General features: G+C 38.0%; 1 protein-coding gene across 1 annotated transcript in view; it reads right to left on the reverse strand.

The window, feature by feature from the left end:
• The window catches only part of nrxn3a (neurexin 3a), a 212,322-nt gene that overhangs the window by 58,893 nt on the left and 131,648 nt on the right, over positions 1 to 21,781 (reverse strand). Inside the window, 8 exon segments of the mRNA XM_063500149.1 lie at positions 2,193 to 2,312; positions 7,352 to 7,525; positions 9,926 to 10,116; positions 10,383 to 10,643; positions 10,729 to 10,849; positions 11,131 to 11,250; positions 14,697 to 14,723; positions 16,475 to 16,678. Coding sequence (XP_063356219.1) covers positions 2,193 to 2,312; positions 7,352 to 7,525; positions 9,926 to 10,116; positions 10,383 to 10,643; positions 10,729 to 10,849; positions 11,131 to 11,250; positions 14,697 to 14,723; positions 16,475 to 16,678 — 1,218 coding nt within the window.

Here is a 21,781-nt window from a genome sequence, read left to right on the forward strand (position 1 = left end):
CACCAGCGGCTGGACAAAGCTGGACTGAAAGACAGCACAGAGGCACTAATCATGGCAGCACAGGAACAAGCTCTGAGTACAAGGTCCATAGAGGCTGGGGTCTATCACACCAGGCAAGACCCCAGGTGCAGGCTGTGTAAAGATGCCCCTGAGACAATCCAGCACATAGCAGCAGGGTGCAAAGATGCCAGCAGGCAGGGCATACATGGAACGGCAGAACCAAGTTCGTCAGTATAGTATACAGAAACATCTGTGCCGAATATGGCCTGGAAGTCCTGAGGTCAAAATGGGAGACGCCCCCTAGGGTGGTGGAGAATGACCGAGCGAAGATCCTGTGGGACTTCCAGATACAGACGGACAAAATGGTGGTAGCTAACCAACCAGACATAGTGGTGGTGGACAAACAGAAGAAGACGGCCGTAGTCATAGATGTAGTAATACCGAATGACAGCAACATCAGGAAGAAGGAACACGAGAAGCTGGAGAAGTACCAAGGGCTCAGAGAAGAGCATAAATGATCTTTAAAAACTGATTATGAGAACATATTATAATAAAAGCAAAAGCTGACATCAGAATGTTGTAGTAAAAAAATTATAAAACAAAGTTATTGTATACCCATTGCCCTCCCTTAACCAGTACATTTTTGAATAGTTTAACGAGCCCTGTTTCAGATGAAATGATAAAATCATGGGATTGGGGCTGTTTTATACAATGTTACCACCTTGAAAAGGCATAGAATAGTAGGAATGACTCAGCACTACTTCAATTTAGCGCAAACCTATAAAAAAAAAACTATGCAATACTTTTCCTGACAAGCAAGCATCCAAGATGTCTGAATGAAAAGAGTTGTGCCACTCTTACACAACTGACAAAACTTACAACTACACTTTAATATAATCAAGATCTGAAAACTGAAACTCCAATTCAAAAAACAAAAAGAATAACCTTCATCACTGAATTTAACCATAATGATCAGCAACTTAAGGATATAGTTAAAAGACAATGGCAGATTCTAATGGCTGAATCATCTGAAGGAAAACTACAGATGTGACAAATGCAGCCGGTATAACAAAATTGTATATTTACTACTATTACTATAAGTTTTTTTACTTTTCCACACAGTGGTAAGAAGTTTCCTGTTAAACAGTTCATAAACTGCAGCACAACATCATAATCTACAAGCTTAAATGCCCCTGTGCTCAAGGTTATATTGGACAAATAAAGAGAGCACCTAAACAACCTCTTTGAGAAGACAAAAAAGCCATTCATACTGGAAACATGGAGTATGTGACAGCCAAACACTATCATGAAGCTAAATATGGTTCTTTTGCCACTCTGAATTTTATCGTTTTTTAACTCAATGCAACTCAGTTCATCTAAATTGATTTCTCATAGAGAGATGCTTTGGATTTCAGTGCTCAACACAGTGACTCCTGCTGGTCTGAGTGATGTTTTTCTTGTAAAATGCATTTTTGTGAACAAGCTTATATGAGACATACAAAAATACAAAATGTTTATGATAAAACTTGAGAGAACACTTCAATTGTAAACACACTAATCTGTTTTAAGATTAATAATTTTTTCCATATTGTTATGAGAAAGATATGAGAATTACCATGAGATTCTTTTAAAACGATCATCCAGCAGACTATTTGGTTTCATACTGATATGTTAGCTTGTTTGCTGGCACGCTCAGATACACTAGTGTGTTTGACAGTTTTGTTCTGTACCCTATTGCCTTTGGGTATTCAGCATTGGAGTCACATTATTTTGGTTTAGCACCACGGATGAATGTATTGGGAAAGAACATCCTCTTCAGAGACTGAATGAGTATTTTTACAACCGACTTTCATCTATTCGCCACTTGTGAACACAACTACAAAACTAGGAGTTTGCTCTATTCAGCTTTTCTCAGCAGCTTGGAAATTGTTCTTTGTATCTCACATCCACACAGATACTGTTCAGCAATTTCACAGAGCTTGTTGTGGAAATGCCTTCCCAAATAATTTAGCTTAATATCTTGCTGCACATCAAGCACACACGTAAGCCGGTAAACAAAGAAATATGTCCACACAATGTTAAATCCTTCATTTTTGTCCATGATTTTTCTTTGTAATTGGAATACACTGGTCACAAAAAAGGCTTTTCCAAAGGAGTGATATTGTATGAATGTGAGATTAGATATTACTCACGGTCATTGCATTGTGTGCCGGTGTATGAAGTCATGGAGCAGTCGCAGGTGTAGTTCTCCCATTGTTGAATGCAAATGCCCATGTTGGCACAGGAATCCTCTTGGCAGGTAGTGCTGGGTCCTGGGGATCAAGACAAAAGAAGCAAACACAAAACTGGCAAAACTGGCTTCAGTTCAGTGTTGAAGCTCAAAATATGTATATGATTATACTATACTAAAGAATGAGAGGAATGGTTTATGTGAAGAGTTCTGATCAGGGTACAGAAACAGTGGTACTGAAGAGGACTCATCTTCTTATGGCGGCTGACAGTGGACTCACCTCTGTGCTTGTGCAGCATTCATTACCACTGACCACAATATTTTAGTACAGAGATTATAACATGCTGTGGTTTGAAGCAAATCTATTGAATAGTTTACATTTTGTACATGTAAATGGGATGTCTTCACACACTCAGGTTAACTATGGAGCTACTCAGTGTTTTGGTCCTGGGTATTTTAAGAAATACTTACATTAAAGCTATGTATCAGTTAGTTTTGAGTTTAGTAGTCCATAGTTTTTTCATTTATATTTTAAGTTCTTGATTCTCTTTCGTGCCCAGTCTGTCCCATTCTTGTCTTTGTCTCATCACCTGTGTCGCCTGTGGAAGTGATTTGTGTCCCCATGTCTCTCTGGTCTCTCCCTGTTCTGTCTCCATGGTTATCTGGTTTGCCATACTTATCTAGTTCATAAGCCTTCCTAAAAATCCCTACAAATCTTAGAAATGTGGTTTTTAAACAGATACATACTTGGCATTAGGTTTCGCTCTATTATTGCTGGGTCTTTATCTTAAAGTATACAGGGATCAAGCATACCATTATGATCACCTGCCTATTATTGTCTAGGTCCCAGTCTAATGAAAGGGTGTACATGGTCTGCAACAATGCTTAGCAGGACCCAAGGTCTCCCCAAACATTGCCCAGAGTATCACACTGCCACCGCTGGCTTGTCTTCTTCTGCTGTCAGGTGTTCCCCAGGTAAGCAACACACGCACACGGCCATCCATGCAATGTAAAAGGAAACATGATTAATCACACCAGGCTACCTTCTTTCATTAGTTAGGGGTACAGTTCTGATGCTCATGTGAACATTGTTAGTGCCCTCGGTGGACAGGGGTCAGCATGGGCATGGGTCTGCAACTATGCAGCCCCAAACACAGCAAACTGCAATGGACTGTGTATTCTGACACCTTTCTATAATAATCAGTGTCATTTTTCAGCAATTTGAGCTACAGAAGTTGATCGGTTGGACTGGAAAACATAGGCCAGCCTTCATTTTTCATGCGCATTAGAAATATGAGAGTTACGCTCAGAGTTACGCTGAAAAACTAGTTCATGCATTTATTACTTCTTGGCTGGACTACTGTAATTTATCCTGTTTTGGCTTCCATTCATTGGCCCCAGATCCAAATCCAAAATTGAATTCAAAATCCTGCTCCTCACATACAAGGTCTTAAATAATCAGGCCCCATCTTATCTTAATGACCTTGTATCCCTAAAAATCTCTCTTTTTCTCATTGGAATGTGGCAAAATGTAGTTTTTCTTTAAATATACTATACTATTTTATATTTGAAATGAAGCATAGTGCATTTAAGCGTTATTTCTGTTCAGACTTTCTGTTTGGCTGTTCTCTATGCATCAGTTTTAACTGCTGAGCTAGTTCATGTTTACAGGAGAGCTGAAGCCCATTCCAGCTGTCATGGTAGAAGTGTGTGGACAGGCCATTAGTCTACTGGACTAACATGGAGAGACAAACAATCATTCATGCTCACATTCACACTGACAGCCAATTAGAATCATTAATTAAACAGGCATGCATGTCTTTGGACTGAGAGGAAGGTGGAGTACACAGAGCAGGAGGAGAGGCCCAGCCAGCAACTGGATTCGGACCTTTGTGCTGTCAAAACGCTAACGCTACTGTGCCACTATAACAATGTGTCATCAATAACTTTGTGGATGTTAGGATGATAATGACAAATAAAGAGCAACAAGGTGGGATAAGATTTTTTGTTAAACTGCTTTGTGTGTTGTTGTTTGTATACTTTGGCTACTCACACACATTCATTTGTTAGGAAATTATTGTTTATTTTTTATAACTTGAATGGTTGGTCTGCAATGATACTGAACAAAAACTTATTGTTATTCGACCTCAAATCATGTGATGTTACGGAGACTTACCTCGTTAAAGATGCTGCTCAGTTAAAGGAGGTATTCGGGACAAAGTCATGTTAACCGTTGAGGGGGGATTTTTTAAACGTTAGCTTATAAGAAAATCCTAAAGCTCAGTTTTGATGCTTATTTGCTGTTTGTTAGCAGTGCAGCATCGCCATCTAGTGACGGCAAAATGTATTGCTGCAAATTGAACTCCCTAATTATAGATGGGCTTCGATATAGGCAACAAACTAACAAACAAACAAACAAGAAAAACTTTTAATGTGATGAAAGCTTGTAATGAAATTACAAACAGTAATGAAATTTCAAACAGTTTAAAAGACTGTTGAGCTGATCATGGTGCATTGCAAAAGAAAAAGAAAACCATACAAAAATCATACAAACACACAAAAATGCCATGGACAAGACCAACAAACTGCGATTGATGAAATTTTATTTGGAAAAATAAATTAATCAACCGATACTTTCTTGCGCTGCATACAGTACAATGAAATAACATTGTTTTCATTCTGATTCAGATTATTATACCAAGGACATATACCGTTTCTTTTCTACTAAAATGAAATGTCAGCTAGCACATTTATTGGTTTAACATGGGGCTCTTTAAATAAATGTTCCATGAAAAACAAAAAGTACAATACATACATTTCCAACTCAATGATATGGCAGGCATAAGAAAAACTGCTGTATAGAAAATGATGTCCATGCAAACAGATTGTGGAAGATGGCCCATAAAACAGCAAAAAATAAATAAGTGAATAATAAAAATGCACAACTTTTACAGGAAGATAGAAACATTTTGTCCACAATGACATTTGTTTTCTTGTGCAAAATGTTTCAACGGCCCATTTTGGTGTAGCTACACAGAACATGTTAAAACCTTTGGCAAGTTTTTCTTTGTGAACAAAGGTCTGTGTGAACTGAATACCAAATATAGCCTGATGCAGAAATAATGGCAAGATGTAAAACTGCACATCCTATAAATAAAGATATAAACTATTTTTTGAAGTAGTTACATTGTTGTTTGCTTTGTACTTCTGCAGCTGACCATTTGTAAACCCCGGCTACCTCAAACAGCAGTAGTCTAACAAAAAAAATGTAATAAGAAAGAAAGTGATTCCCATCGAAAGTACCAAATATTATTCAAAAGAGTCACATAAATTCTGAGCTTTGATTTTTTTATAATAGATATATAATAGCTTGATCTCTTGGTAAAGTGTGAGAGTCATGAAAAAACAACTTAATGAGAATGTTTTAACCAAAATCAGGACATTGTTACTACGTAACCACAGCCAAGATATTTTCAGTCCAGTTGCCACAGCTGTATTTAATCAAGCACCAACCATCAGATCTGTATTTACAAACGGCCGTGAAAGAATGGGTCATTCTGAGAGCTCACCGAGTTCAAGCATGGAAATGTAATCGGATACGAGCATTTGAAGTCAGTTTGTGAAATTTCTTCCCTCCTAGATATTCCATAATGAACTGTGTGGTGTTGTGATGGTATTATTCCAAAGTGGAATCATTTAGGAATCCTAACAACTCAGCCACAAAGTGGCAGATCATGTAAAGGTGTCATGCATTGCTGCGACGTAAGTGTGTAAGAGTCTCTGCTGACTGACTAAAAGTTTCAGCCTTGCCCATCAACATCGGCACAAAAACAAAGGCGCTTCATGGCATAGGTTTCCATGACCAAGTAGCTCCTGTACTTGTAATGTGTAGTCGCCCCTGTACTTTTCTTCAAATGGTCTATTTACATGTTCATGGCAGAACATACACAGTGCAGACATAAAATATGTTTGCTTGTTGCTTAAGTTTCAAAGGCATGTCGACTGTCATATAAAAAAATCTACTTGGGTCCATGTCCAATGTTTTGCCTAATGCTATTCCAAATAGAACATTTCCGTGTAACAGTCATTTTAGTGTAGTAATGGGATACATTACTGCAGCTTTCTGTTGTCCTATCTTGTTTGGTGGCCCCAGTGAGGATAAAGATTTTTGCAGATGAATGGCCATCTGAAAAATTATAACTGATGTAACAATAACCAGTGCAAACACAAAAGTAATGATAGTTATGGTTACTGTAATGAATTATCTATAGAGAGTACAAAAAATGAAATGCATTACTTTAAAAAAGTAATAGAAATGATGATACTTAATGACCTCAACAATGATGTACACAAAGAAATAGTTGTCATTTTGTCACCATTTATGAAAGTGCTCTGAGACCAGAGAGAACTTTATTTACTGTGTAGCATTGTATCATCTGAATACATTACTGTGGGCTTTAAAGGTTGAAATGGATGTAAACAATGATCCACTCAGGACTGACATATCATTGGCATCGTGACACAGGACAGTGTTAACATGACGGTGTTCAGTATATGTAGTCAGAAGCATTTTAGCTAACTCTCAGAGTGAGTGTAAGTGAAGAATAATCTGAGTATGTTCAAGGAAAAAAAACATTTGCTCTGAATGTAAATGTAGTGACTCTCTCTGTCTTTTGTCCTTGTACTGATATACCTGAGCCAGCACCCATTAGAATCTGTGTTTTTGTTTTGAATCAGTTATAAAACTTAATATTCATATCATTCAGAAAAAAAACTTTACAAAAGCATCATAGATAAAAAAATAAATAAATAAGAGAGGTAATTTTTTGTTGCTGCATTAGCAAAGGCTGCATAAATAGTGATAATGAAGGCTCTGTAAGGAGGCAACCGATGTGGCCGATAACTTGGTTTTGTAAGAGGAACTGATTTGATCAGAATTCTAACAGTGAATAAGTGAGGCAACAAATACAGTTAATAAGATGAAGCGCCTTCCATATGGTCTCATGGATGAAGAGCTACTGTTTGCATTGAGCAGGAAGAAAGGGCTGCTGGAGTTGGAGTTGAAGTTGAAGTTTGTGTTGTAGTAGTCTAAATCAGGCTGAGATTTGAGGGACGGTGTACCTTCACATCCACGTTCAATCTGCCCGCTGCGAAACAATGCATCGTTGAGGAGATCCGGTAGACGACCATTGAGGTCCACTGACGCCAAACAGCCCTGGAAGCCTTCTCTGGAAGCCACCAGTTTAGGCAGGTTGCCATACATGCCTGGACCCAGTCCAGCAATGAACAGATCACCTGGGGCACAGAAAAAATGTAAAAGTGCAGGAGAATATTATCTTTAAAAAATGTATACAGAAAAAGCTGAAAATTCTAGGTGGATATTTCTAGAAAGATTTGTGTTGAAATCTTTTCAGATCTAAACGACATCAGGACAGTGAAACTTGAAACAAAACAGAACTTTTAATTAATTACAAAACCAAACTAAAGAGAGCCCACATATCACACAGGGTTTTCCTCTTGACAGCTGTACACGTACGTTGATTTTTATTGTTGTTGTTGTTGTCTGAATACAACGCTGGCTGATTTGCAAATGTATGCTAATTATTCACATTCTTATTACTTGAGCCCACATACTATTTTACTGTTGCATTACTGGGAACACCAGAAAAATCCGGCTGTACTGTCTTGTTAAGTCTGATGTAGTTATTGGGGGTGGTTTTAAAAAATAAATTTCCTCTATCCAAATCGATTTTAGTTTAAATAAAGCGATATCGATTCATTAAATCCTGAATCAATATTTCAATATAAAAGTATTTTGTCAGAAATGCCAGAATCTCAGGTTAAAGCTCACAAAACTATTTCAACAACCACCAAACAGCTAAAACAGTAAATGAGAGCAGGTAAACGGATTCCACACAAAGATGTAAAACACAAAGCGTGGATCGTTCACCCGACGGCACGTACACGGACACGCCATCGGTGCGGAAAGCCGACATCTCACAGATTCTGAAGCTGCAGGTTTCGTCACTCTCTGACCAAAATTCGCTGAACCATCAGCAAAACAAAATGATCAAAACTACGCTTCATGAATTTCCTCGTACTTTTGCTGTTTTGCTTCCACCACGATAAAATTGCACTTCAGGTTTCTTTCAGTGTACTCAGAGACCAGTTTACCATCAAAAATCTCTGTTGTCTCCATTATTCGCTTGCTTATTACGCACCAGTTTCCTCAAAAATAGCCGAAGAAATGTAAACTTTTACAAATGATGCCAAATTACAAAACACTTAGCTGTGTCTCTAATCAAACTTCGCTCTGCTTCACTTCAGCAGCATCAGGTAATGTTCACATGTGGAATCATAGTTTTCTTTAGTTTTTGTTCTACTGCAGAATATTTTTAAGGTTATAGGCCAGGAAAATCTGCTTCATGTTTTTCTGTTTTATCCTCAGTTACTTTGACACAAAGGCCTCTGCTGTGATGATCACCCCTCTGATGAAGTCTCAGCTTTGTTTTTATACATAGATATAAAAAATATGGATATGTACTGATAAATGATCAGAATTCTAATATTTCTGACTGTCTGAGTCAAAATTGAATCGAATCGAATCGAATTGAATTGGGACCATCGAGTCAGTTACAGAAATCAAAATCGATACCCAGTCATAGTAGTTGTTCTCTTCAAAAACCAACTCCTTCATTTCACAAATGCAGACAGGCATCAAGGCACAACTGGGGAATAGTCCTGAAGTATTTCAGTGACAGTATATTGACCCACACTTCCTGCTGACAAAGTCAAGCTTAGCATCCATGAAAAAAAAAGATTTAAAGTTGAGTTAGAAGTAAGTAATAAGCTCGCTGACCAGTTGGCACCAAAGGATGTATGCCATGAGCCCATCCTCAACACAATTAGTCATTTATATTTGGCAGTCCTAAACTTTAACTTCAAATTTAACTAAGTCAACAGTGATCATCGTCATCGTTCTGAATTGTTAATTTGATTTATATCCCCAAGGTTACAGCATGCACCACAAAGTGTCAAAAACTGGGCTTGAAGGCACGCTACACATAAATAGTGCTCATTAAAAAAAGTTGTACCGGTATACAAAGACTACTGAAACGTTTTCAGGATAGATCAGATAGAACTTCCAGATGTAAACAGTAAGGCCGATGACACTTGAAACACTGTGTCTGGGTATAATAGACAGAACAATACTGAATGGCATTCCATGTATCCAGTACTCACTGTACACACTATGGAGTGCTGCAGGTGTATCTGTGATCGATATCTCCCGTATTGTCAAAGTGTGCACATGAATTTGTTTAGATCCACCTCTAAAAACAGTTCTGTTAGAACACAGCTAAGAGGATTGTGCATCTATAGTCCTGAAATTGAAACAGCTTGAATAGATTGTAATAAAGCATTAAGAAAAAAACGTTTTTAAAGTTTATTCATAATAATGATAATAATAATACATTTATTTATAGGCATCTTTTAAAACCCTCAAAGGGCTTGAGGTATGGTTTGTGTGTCTCCTGCCAAACTGAAACCAGGGAGCTTTTGCATGTCAGGTAAAATGTCTTAACCACTATCCCACAGAGCGTAACTTAAACACTCGTTTCTTATCAGTGCAGCAAACAACCACTATGTCTAAATGAAAAACTGAGACATGTCACAAGAGTCATATCTTGAGTGTACCTTTAAGGTCCAGATTCTTGGCACCATTGATACTCTGACTAGTGGCTGTAGCATCTACTTTCAGCGTATGGGTGTTGCTGTTGTCTCGGGTAATAGCCACATTGTGCCACTGATTGTCATTTAGTGCCCTTTCACTTTTTCCCTTGATGAGGTTGGGCCCATTTCCAAGGTCAAAAACATAGTGTATGTACCTACAAGAGAAAAATCACTAGTTATATGGGATTAACAATTGTGAAAACAAGTCTGAAATAGCAATACAAACATCTGCTATTTGCAAATTAGTAAAAATATAACAGAAAGATGAATTTTATCCTATAATGAAGGTTTGGCCATGATCAGGATATCAGACTTTCAACAAAAATGTGTTTGTTTGTTATTCTTATTGGAACACAATAAAATCAACGATTCAACAGCCATTAAGAAAAGTTTAACAGGTATCCTCTAAAGGAAAGTTTACCCTTTAACTAGTTCCACAGCAATGAAATCATTGCCGTCTCCAGAGTTGAAGAGTATGAAGCCATCTGGTGAAGTGGTCTTGAACTGAAAGAAGAGGTGCATGGACGTGTAGGCCTGTAAAGTGGCCAGGCTGAGATAGCTGCTCTTGGATTTGAAGGTGACAGGGTCAGCGATAATGGAGCGAATCCCAAAGCGGGCATTGAGCTCACAGTAATCAATGTCACCATTCTTGCATAAGTCAATGTATAGCATGCCGTTAAATCTGAGAAAAAGAAAAGAACATGTAGGCAAAAATAAGGAAACATTTTTAAAAATCTACAGAATATTCATCTTAGAAGTATAAATACCTTAGGCTCTGGAGGTGACCAATAAAGCTGGATGGGATGCTAGAAACAAATCGGCGCTCTGTCATTATGCCTGTTTCGATGTTATGGAACTCCAGACGAGTGTGGTCACCCACCATTTGGCCTGGAGACGGGGAGGGTGGAGGGGAAGGGTTGAAAGAAAGACAAAAAACGAAAAGAAAAGAGAACACTGTCTGACACTAACACAAAAGGGCTGATTTAGGGAAAGGTTACATTACACAGTATTAGATGAATGCAAACTGACACTAATGGGTACATGTGTACTTGCTTTTTTGGAGCAGAATTACACACTGATTTTACTGTTTATGGCGAGATGCTGTAGCGTGGTGGAATAACACTGACAAAGACATACTAAGAATATTTCCAGTTGATGGAGGCAAGTACCTTCTGCTACATCATCGTCAACCGTTAGCTTGTAGGTTTTGCCACGACGCACCACACGCACTGTATGCCATTCATTATCATTGAGCTTTTGCCCAGCATACAGGGTCTCCGGTCCCTTGCCTGAGAACAATGGTCAGTCACAAAGTTAAGGACATCCTGAGAGCCTAAAACCAAACCTTTGCTTCCCACCAGTGACAATAGGAACATTTACAGGTCTTCCACAACCTGGTTAGTAGTTTAAAAATGATGGAAAAATTGGATTGAAATTAGATCTGATGGGAAACAAAGGTTTGATATAGTCATTCATTTATTTACACAGGGTAAATGATATGAGCACAGATGTCAAACATCCGTGCTCATATCATTTACCTGACTGCTAAGCAGTAGAAATAATTGCTTTTACTCATCATAGAGTTAAAGAAATCTTCCTGTCATTCCTTCCATGTTCTGCACTCCTTTTTTATCTTCATTTCTTAATCTCCTGCTCCAATAAAAACAATGCTATTAACATGACCAGTGTTATATGTTTGTGTATAGCAAACATTAGGGCTTTATATCAGTGGTTTCCAACCCCCGGAGTCGTTTGGTACCGGGCTGCCAGAGTTGAGGCTCAGGTGTGAAATTCATGGTTTTCAGGGGTTTTATCATTACTTTTTTATCGTTTTCAGCGTTAACTTGGTTTCCCTGGGTCTTTTCCTGTGTGAATAAATTTTCTTTTTTTTTTTTTTTGGTACCAGTACTGGTTTTGTTTTGTTGTATTTATACGCGACACCTTAAAGGCCGGTCCATGAAAATATTGTCGGGCATAAACCGGTTGGTGGCACAAAAAAGGATGGGAACCGCTGCATTATATTATTGGAAACCATTTTTTCAGCCACACCTGATCTCAGGGCAGGAGGAGAATTATTCTTTCCTTTTAGAAAAGTATGAAACTACTTCAGGTTAGAAAACAGTCATGAGATTTAAAAGAAATTAGCATTGATGTGGAAAACAGGTTGGTCATACAGTTTTATTCATTTATCTTTAAATTAATGTAAGCATTTTCTTCTTTACATTTACATTATTTACATTAGCGATGCCACACATGGAAATGCAGAGGAAAGTGGGGTAAGGCAGTGAGTAAATTGATGCACCACCTGTATTTTAGCAATCACAGACAGATTTTATAAAAAGATGTGTTGCATCATAACAATCCAAAACTAAAATTAATATTTTGTATGCATGTGAGACATGCTGGCATTTATGTCACCAGCATATGTCAAAGTCTGTAATTACAGAACTATTTGCAGTATTTTGTGGCACGGTCATGTATATCAGCTACAAATTATAATGCACAACAGTCGAGGCCGTGCACTGAAATGTAAAAAAGAAAATTAAAGAAAAGTTTAACTTAGTTTAAGTCTTCAGTCTTAATCTTTCACAACCGTAGACAAGAAATGTAATTATATTTTTCCATGGTTGCTGGACCAACCTATCCTTTGCACAAGCAGCTCCAAGAATTTGGTGGACCTCATATATTTAATTGTTTATTTGAGTGACTGGAAGTGGATAGCTAACATCCCAACATTGTGTTTAATGTATGCATTCCTGCCTCTTATTCCTTGCAGTCCTGTGCGGTGCTACAACTTTTGGTATCGATCCAATACCAAGTAAATACACGAGTAATACAGATACCAACACTGTGAACCTATAAAGACAGATTATGTAGGCAAGTTGGCGAGAAGTTGATGAGATTGATCATCATCAATTTTCAAGAAACTGTCTGAAACGTGGGAAATAATTTTAAAAGGTTTTTTTTTGTCATTTATAATTATTCATATCAAAAAGCTCAAAGGATAATGTATATTCTCAATAATGTGTAATATTCTCAATATTAATATTAGTTTTTAATATGTACATTCTTTGAGTATTTAAATTAAAATCTAAATTGGGTTAAATCATTTTGATTACAACTTTAAGCTGATCGAATCTCCATTACCCCATTATGAGTAAAAGCAATTGTAGTGATTTTGAAAATCACTGTAAAACAGCAACAGACACACTATAAGTAGAAAGAGCTTAATGATTCATCACAGCTAGCCTGAAAAATGCTTAGAAAGTTCCCTAACGTAACAAACTATCCTGTGAACTAGTTTCCTCTGAAAAACATGCTTTCTTCAATAAATAGTCAAATATTAAATTTAATTAAAAGACTGTTTGATTTTTCAGTCTTTTGAATCTGGGTTTATGTTAGGAGTGTAAAGTACACCTGTTGTCAATCAGTACTCAGCTAGTTGTCATTAGCATTTATGGAAACACAAATTTCAGTTTAAAAAACTGTCTCATTGTACAGAAAAAGTAATGGACTGAAAATGTCCACCTGATGAAACAACATATGAATTTTGCCTTGGATTTATATTTCCCTATTAGTGTGCTTTGAAAAATAAGGAATGATAGCTCTTAGTTCTACATGGGTTTTATCATAGCATTATTATGGATATTATCAATGTTTTAACAAACACTCAAATTCAAAATGATTCAAAAAATTCAATTTTTATGGTTACATCGTTTAGCTTGTCAGGTTTTCCCCTTAAATAAGGCTTTAATATTTGGTGTTTATAAATTCCTCACATAAAATCAAAGGTAGGACATGAGCACTCATGTACTGGGCATGAACGCTTACACACCTGATTAATTTAGTCCCTTTAGACAAAGTTTAAATCTGAGTACTTTCAGTCATGTTCCACTGAAGACAGAGGCTTGTATGATTTTTATAGTCAAGTTCATCATTTTGGTGCTAACCAATAATGACAGATTAATAATAATCGTTTAATAATAACTTACCTTGGTCAGTGTCATTTACCTACATCAGTGTTAACTTCAGGCTAATACTGCACTCTTTAGAGAACAATATGTACTAACTTATAGCTAAAACACAAGCTCTACACCACCAATTTCTATTGGTTTGCTACCACAGAACATAACAGTTACTCATCCTTTCCATACATTCTTACCAAATTTCATATTTATCTTCATCTAATTTTAATTTCCATCTTGTGAGGTAACACCAAAAGGTTGTTCATCTACCGTACCAGTGTCTCCATTACTGAGGCAATATGGTGCCATAGCGCCAAACTGGACGACAAATGTCAGTAGTACTCTGCTAGTATTGGCTCTCAATTATTATTTCCCACTCTGTACCAAAGAATGTGGCAAATATAGTGAAATATACTGTATTTACTGTATATTCATGTATTTTTCTCCTAAGGAAGGTAAGAGTAATTTAATCTCATAAAACCTTCTGTAAATATTGGTTATGTAGAGTGTAGAGGAAACAGGATAGAAGACTGATTTTATCTGTGATCCTCTGGCATATATAAACTGAGCCAACACGCCCAAAACGAGGAATTACATCATCACCATTTCATTTCACTGAGTCTGTTTCTAATGCTTTATGTTGCTCAAACTCACCCTTCAAATAAGAAGATGGTGGATTTTGAAAAATTACATTTCTTTCTTCTTTAAAAAATAAAAAACATCGATATCATTAACAAACAAAACAAAATGAAACTTGAGTGTTAACTTACTGGAGTTACAGTTTATCCTGATACAGTCTAGATGGGGAAGAATAAATGACAGATGAAATTGCATCCTTCAAGGTTACTGCTGCAGACATCCAAAAACAAAAAATCCACCCTTCCGGGGACGTACACATGCAGTAAGGCAGCCATTTCATTCCTTTGGTCTATCTTTAGAATGATCTCTAAGTCAAACAATCATGTAATAAATATAACATGTCATTACTTAATACATTAATTTCTGCTCTTTTGTTAATCAACAGTGCTGTAATTAATAATTGTTTAAGTGCTATATTTACATAAAAATGGCCACTTGTAATACCAGCTACATGGGTTTTCCGACCCAACACTATTTGACTTTGCATTTAAATCAAAGCCTCCGCACCAGTAAAATTGCCTCAGTTACTTAATAAAAACAAAAGATAATTATAAATGGATCTGATATTCAAACAGATTTTTTTTAAATAGACGTTTGTAACTGAGAAAAAGCATGTTCATTATCTGAACTAAGGCCAGAATAACTGCCGCACACTGCGACAGCGAGGGTTGGTCACCATGTGGCTGGTGGTTTCATGTGTCGTCAACCGCAACAGAAAAGTGGGAGCAAACAGCCACGATCCAGTCAGCACCAGCACCGTGCAGAAGCACAGGAACCCCAATCATCAAAACTCCTGCTATACCATTCCTGCATGTCGCTAAGCTCCATCAAAGGGTCAGGCTACTAACATTAACACTTAGTACTACATGGATTAATATGGGATAGAATGGGATAGAAAATCATATAAAGTACTGACCAATTGGCGCTTCATTTTTGAAATTAAAAAACAAGAGTATGCCTCATAAAATTCATCTAAATGGTATACAACTTACACCGTTAATCAAACAAGGCAAACTGTATATACGATATAGAATAGACAAATGCAGTTTGTAACTCGTGTTTCTTTGCCATTTCTTCTTCTTTGTTTTTTCTTTTCTTTTTAACATTGGGGTTGCAGCTAGCTGTAGGTTTTGCTGGGCTCTGTTCTCGGGCTGTTCGCCTGACGGGCCGCAGGCTTAAGGCCTTTGAAGGTGTGAATACCATCTTTTGACAAAGCATGATGGGAAATGGAGTTGATGGGAAAACAAGCAAAAGGAAGACGCTGAAAAACCACAAAATTTAATAACAAAAAGAAACTATCATGAGCAACAAAAAACAAAAAGACACCCAGAACAACAGCAGGGTGACACAGAAATTACCTAATGTCAGACACAGAAATGAAGGTAGTAGAAAGAAAACTTGTTCCTTTTATATCCTATCCTGCTGAATGATGGATCAGTGGTTATTCTTACTACGAATTACATCTGAGAAAATCTCAGCACAGTCTGTTCTTTAAAAAAATAGATAAAATAAAAACAACAAAATGAAACCAGATATAGAACCTGTTTACGATGTGTATTCTACTTATTTTGCTTTTACTGTCTCAAAGGTTCTATAAACAAAAGTGAGTACACGTTTCTGGTTCAAAGGTTTCCAAACAGATTTAATAGTGAAATAAAATGTATGTATTTTTAAATGTTTTCAGTAATTGCTGTCTGGTGATTTATGTACACATTAACACCCATGCAAAAGAGAACTGACAGCTGTTCTAAAGATGGTTGAAATCTTTGAGGGATCACTGTGATGAGTAACCAATGAAAAGACGAAAAAAAAGAGAGAATAGAAAAGGAGAAGTTACCGCTCAATGGTAAACCATCTCACAGTGAAGGTGGAGGTGTAGTGGCAGATGGCTGGGTGGGGCATACGATACCTAGATTGACCGTGAGTTTGACGCGACTCCCGTCCAACTCCAGCCGTAGCGTGTCGGCTGAGTCTCGGGAGGTAGTGGCCATGAGGAGACCATAAGCCCGCTGGGAGCGAAACCGCAAAGACACATCCTCAGCTTCAGTATGCATGATGGTCGGCATCACTACCTTCATATACATGCTGCCATCATAGGAGAGGATTGAAGCCTCTGAAAGAGAAAGTCAGGAACAAAAGTAAAATACATTTATGTGTTTTTTTCTCTTACCATTGTTCTCCTACAGAAAGGAATTATGATGTAGGGCCTGCAAAGTCCTCGCCATCAAACTGGTCCTACAAGAAAAAGGCACTGGCTGGAAGGAGCAGACAGATCACAAAACCTTGCATATCCCCGGACTGCAAAGTATTACAATGCTCATCAGGCCAGGTGGATATTATCCACCTCTACCAGATTTAACCTCAACATTAGCTATCGACCAAGGTCCTGTCACATCAAACCTGATGTGCTATCCCAGAGACTCTCCACCTCCTAGTCCTCTACAGAATAAGAAACCACCCTTTCACTGGACTGCATCATTGGTTCCCTGAGTTGGGAGATTGAGTCCCTGGTCTGGGATGCTCAGCTGGATAAGCCTGACACCAGAAATGGGCCACCCAGCTGTCTCTACATCCATTTAAGGTTTATTCCCAGGTAACACACTGGACCCATCTGGTAACACTGTCATCTTAACCATCATCAATCGCTTCTCCAAAGCTGTCCATTTTGTTGCTCTCCCCAAGCTTCCTTTAGCTCTAGAAATTGCCTCGCTGCTTACTGACCACATCCTCTGGCTTCATGGAATCCCCTTCGACATTGTTTTGGATTGTGGGCCTCAATTCAGCACTCATGTTTGGAATGAGTGGTGCACAACTTTGGGAGCACAGGTTAGTCCCTCTCCTGGCTTTAACAGGAATTTGAGCTGCAGAGGGGAACCAGACAGGGATGTCACCTGACTCCTATGCTTTTCACTCTCTATATTGAACCACTGGCCTAAATGATCAGGCAAAGTGACTTGATTACAGGAAAAAGAAATGAACAATCAGATAAATACCATAAGCCTATTTTCAGATGATGTTATGATTTATCTGTCAAACCCAACAAACTCCTTTACTCGGTTGGTGCAAGTATTAGATATATTTAGCGAGTACTCTGGCTGTAAGATAAATATTCAGAAAACCCACATTTTCATGTTCAACCACTTACCAGATCAGGAACTTTAATATAAAGTAAATTGGGGAGCTAAATAACTTAAATATTTGGGTGTAGCTATAAACAAAAAACAGACAAAACTATATCAAACCAACTATGACTATAATGATGGTAACTTTGACATTGACAGATGGTTTTCCTACCAATTCAGATTAAATGATAGAATTAGGGTGATAAAGATGAATATACTGCCACAATTACTAAACCTATTTTCATCAGTGCCAATAGAAGCACCAAAAATTAAATTACAAAAATGGGATGAACTCATTTCCAAATTGGTATTCATTCAGCTCTTGTTAACATATTTGAATATACAATTTCCACAATCATTTCAGATCCTATACTTGGGTCATCTTAAAGGAAATGTGCATCCAAAGGACGAATACCTGTTTAAGATTCTTCTGGTAGCGGCAAAGAAAACTAACTAAAAACTAGCTAAGTATGAAGCACAGAGCTATAGAGAATAGGTAACTGTGGTTGAGGAGATCCTGGTTATTGACAAATTCACATACAGACTGGAAATAAAATAAAAATACTTTCTAAAAGACTGGATCAAATGGTTGGCATGCAAAGTGAAGAAAGGCCATAAGTAATTAAAATTATATATACATTACTGATGAGCGAGAGAGAGCTGCATAATGTAGTGGTAGCACTAATTGTCTTTAGACCTTTGGGTCGGGGGGAGGGGATTCAGTGTTGACCAGCCGCTTGAAGATTTATACCAGACAGATAGAGACCACAAGTATACACCAGCTGTACTCCACCGAATCGTCCAAGGTGTACTCTCAGTGGCAGGGGACCAATATGAGAACAATCCCACCAAGGCTGGAGACGGAACAATACTGGAAGACCATATGGGACGAATGTAACCCATGACAACCACACTTGTGGAGCTAAAAGCACACCATAACAACCTCCCTAAACAAGGTCCAGTAACTATCACATTGGTAGACATGCGAGGTCTGAGGCACGAAGAGCTGGACTGCACCAGGCCCTGACATGATTCACACCTACTGGCTAAAGAAGCTAATTCCACTCCATGAGCATCTAGCAGCACAAATAAACCAGTTCCTAATGGACGAGACACACCTGAAATGGCTAACCAAAGGCTAACTGAAGGCTAACCGATGCATCCCCAGAAGGGAACAGTCCCATTGACCTATCGGCCAGTAACCTGCCTCAGTACCATATGGAAGCTCCTGTCAGGCATCATAGAGGCTAAGACGAACAGGCACATGGTTCAATTCATTCATTCATTCAATACACTAGAGGGGCAAAACACAGCTACTGGCAGATATACTGATCACTCAAAACTGTGAGACCAGACTGACCAACCTGTGCACCGCCTGGATTGACTACAAAAAAGTTCTAGGAATACCAGTAACTTTACAAGAAATGAGGAATTTGATGGGGATGTGTTGACAAGCCAGCTCCAAACCAATAACACAAGTCACCATCAACTGCAGGACGCAAAAGGAGATACTCTGTCCCCACTGCTGTCTTGCACAGGCCTGAACTCCCTCAGTGAGATCATTAACAAGACTGGATATGGATACCAATTATGGAATGGAGCAATAGTTGGCCACCTCCTCTTCATGGATGATATCAAGCTGTAGGCCAGAGTTGTTTATCAAAGTCCAGTGTTGCACTTTATGGTTTGCCTCTACTTATAGATAACAGATATATCCTTTTTACAAAAATCAACTGAAATATCTAGTATTTTGTGTACATGCATTCCCTTTGATTGCTTTATTAGTAATATTACTGAATATTTTTAGTAATTTGTCACTGCACAGTCAGATTACATTTAACTTCAAAGTGTTTGAAACAACCAAATAGAAAAACTGTAAAGCTAAAAAAAAAAATTTAAATTGCCTAGTTTCACACAACTCTAAACCTAATCTAAATGGGCCACCAGTGATATTATTCTTTATTTCTCTACCTAAAGAAAAATCCATTTCACTGAGCTCACTTTACACTCTTGCTTTCTGTAGTCAAACCTCTCTTTCCTAAACCCTCTAGGGCTGATTGCCATTTTCTTGCATTCTCATTGCATCAATCAGATTACGGTGATTATTTGTCATGTCACAGTAGCTTAATTTGATAAATGATCTGATAATATGCTGAAGCATTTCATGTCCTCTAAATGCCCTTTGTTCAGTTTATCTGCATGACTGGGAAGCTGCAGTTCTATCACATGGCCACAAGGTGGAGACACAGTCCATCTATCTGTTGGAAAGTCCTGTAGGTAAATTAGGGTGGGTGTGGATCACTGAGAAACAAATGTGCAAATTAAAATGTGGATAATAATTGGATAAAGCTAAGCTGAGGAAAAGTAAAGCTTGAGTAGGTAAAAGGCATGTGCGTCCACACTGATGGAGTCTGAATAAATCTGCATATCACTTACTAAGATCTGATGAAATCAACTTCTTTCTCATCTCCAATAGTCTCACGTACCACCTTACTTTTTGCAGATAGGTCAGGGTAACCAAGTGAAATAACAGCTACATTTCCCCCATATGCTTATTTTATTGACATTTTTATGTTTATGTTAGAATGTTGAGTCTCTAAAGCCTAAAACATTTCCTGTGTTGTTCCACATAAAGTTCAATTTAAGTTTATTTCTATGGCACCAAATCAGAACAAAAGTTGCCTCAAGGCACTTTAAAGTGTACAGTAAAGGCCCTACAATAATACAAAGAACACAGAGAAAATCCCAACAATCACATGACCCCCTATGAGCAAGCACAGTGGCGAGAGTGGGAAGAAAAAATATGCATAATAAAGGAGTGATAGACATACTAGTGCAGACCCAGAAGAAGAACTGAAATGGACTTATCATCCTCTTTTCCTTTCTTTTCTTTTTGACACTGGACTCTAGATGAGTTGCTTTACATTATTCACAGTTTTAAAAATTTCTTGCTGAGCACACAAGTTCATCAATTATGTGAAATGAGTTGTTTTAACTTGTGCCTTCTCTGAAGCCAGTTTTCTTCTGATATGCTAGCTCACATTTATACATTTTATTGCCAGAAGTATTTGCTCGTCAACCTTCACGTGAACTTGAGTGACATCCGATTCTTAATTCATAGGGTTACATATGAGGTCAACCAACCCTTTGCAGATATAACAGCTTGAACTCTTCTGGGAAGGCTTTCCACGAGGTTTAGGAGTGTGTTTATAGGTTCTTCTTTCAGAAGCACATTTGTAAGGTCAGACAATGATGTTGGATTAATTCCAGCGTCATATTTTTTGTTCCTAAGTTTTGTCCTATATTCTGAGTTTCTGTGTTCTTTATCCAGTTCTTATTATCTGAGTTCTTATTATGATTACTTTCTTGGTCGTTGTGTAGTTTGCAGTATTTCCTAGTTTAGTAATTCATGTTTCTAGTTCTTAGACTCTTTTCTTAGGTGGTTCCCTCTTTGGCCTTGTTCTTCTTCTTAGCACTGTTTATATAGTGTCCTTTCAAGCTCCCCTGTATATAGTTCTTTATTTCTCCATGTTTGTGTGTTTTACTCTCCATCTGTGTTTATGAGTTATGTTCAGTTTTGCATCCTTTCCCTTTTCATGTAAATGGCCTCCTTGACTCCGCCCTCAAACCAGCGTTCCTCCCTGTCCAGGATGTGTACATCCTCATCATTGAAAGAGTGTCCACTGGCCTGTAGGTGTAAATAGACTGCAGAGTCCTGGCCTGACGAGGTAGCTCTTCTGTGTTGTGCCATCGGCTTCGCCAGAGGTTGTTTGGTTTCCCCGATGTATAAATCCTGGCAATCCTCCTGGCACTTAACAGCGTACACTATGTTACTCTGTTTGTGTCGGGGGACCCAATTGTTGGCGCAGCATGTTTTGGGGTTTAAAAGCCACAGAGACCCGGTGTTTAGAAAAAATGCGTCTCAACTGCTCCAATACTCCTGACACATATGGGATCACTACAGGTTTTCTCTTAGGCAGCAGTTGTCCTTCTCTCCTGGATCGGCTGGAGCTTTCTTTAGGTGCCTTTCCAGCTTTGACAAAAGTCCAGCTGGGATAACCACATTTACTCAGGGCCTTCTTGATGTGATGTTC

The sequence above is a fragment of the Pelmatolapia mariae genome, linkage group LG16_19 (genome assembly GCF_036321145.2).
Source record: "Pelmatolapia mariae isolate MD_Pm_ZW linkage group LG16_19, Pm_UMD_F_2, whole genome shotgun sequence".
Taxonomy (NCBI): Eukaryota; Metazoa; Chordata; class Actinopteri; order Cichliformes; family Cichlidae; genus Pelmatolapia; species Pelmatolapia mariae.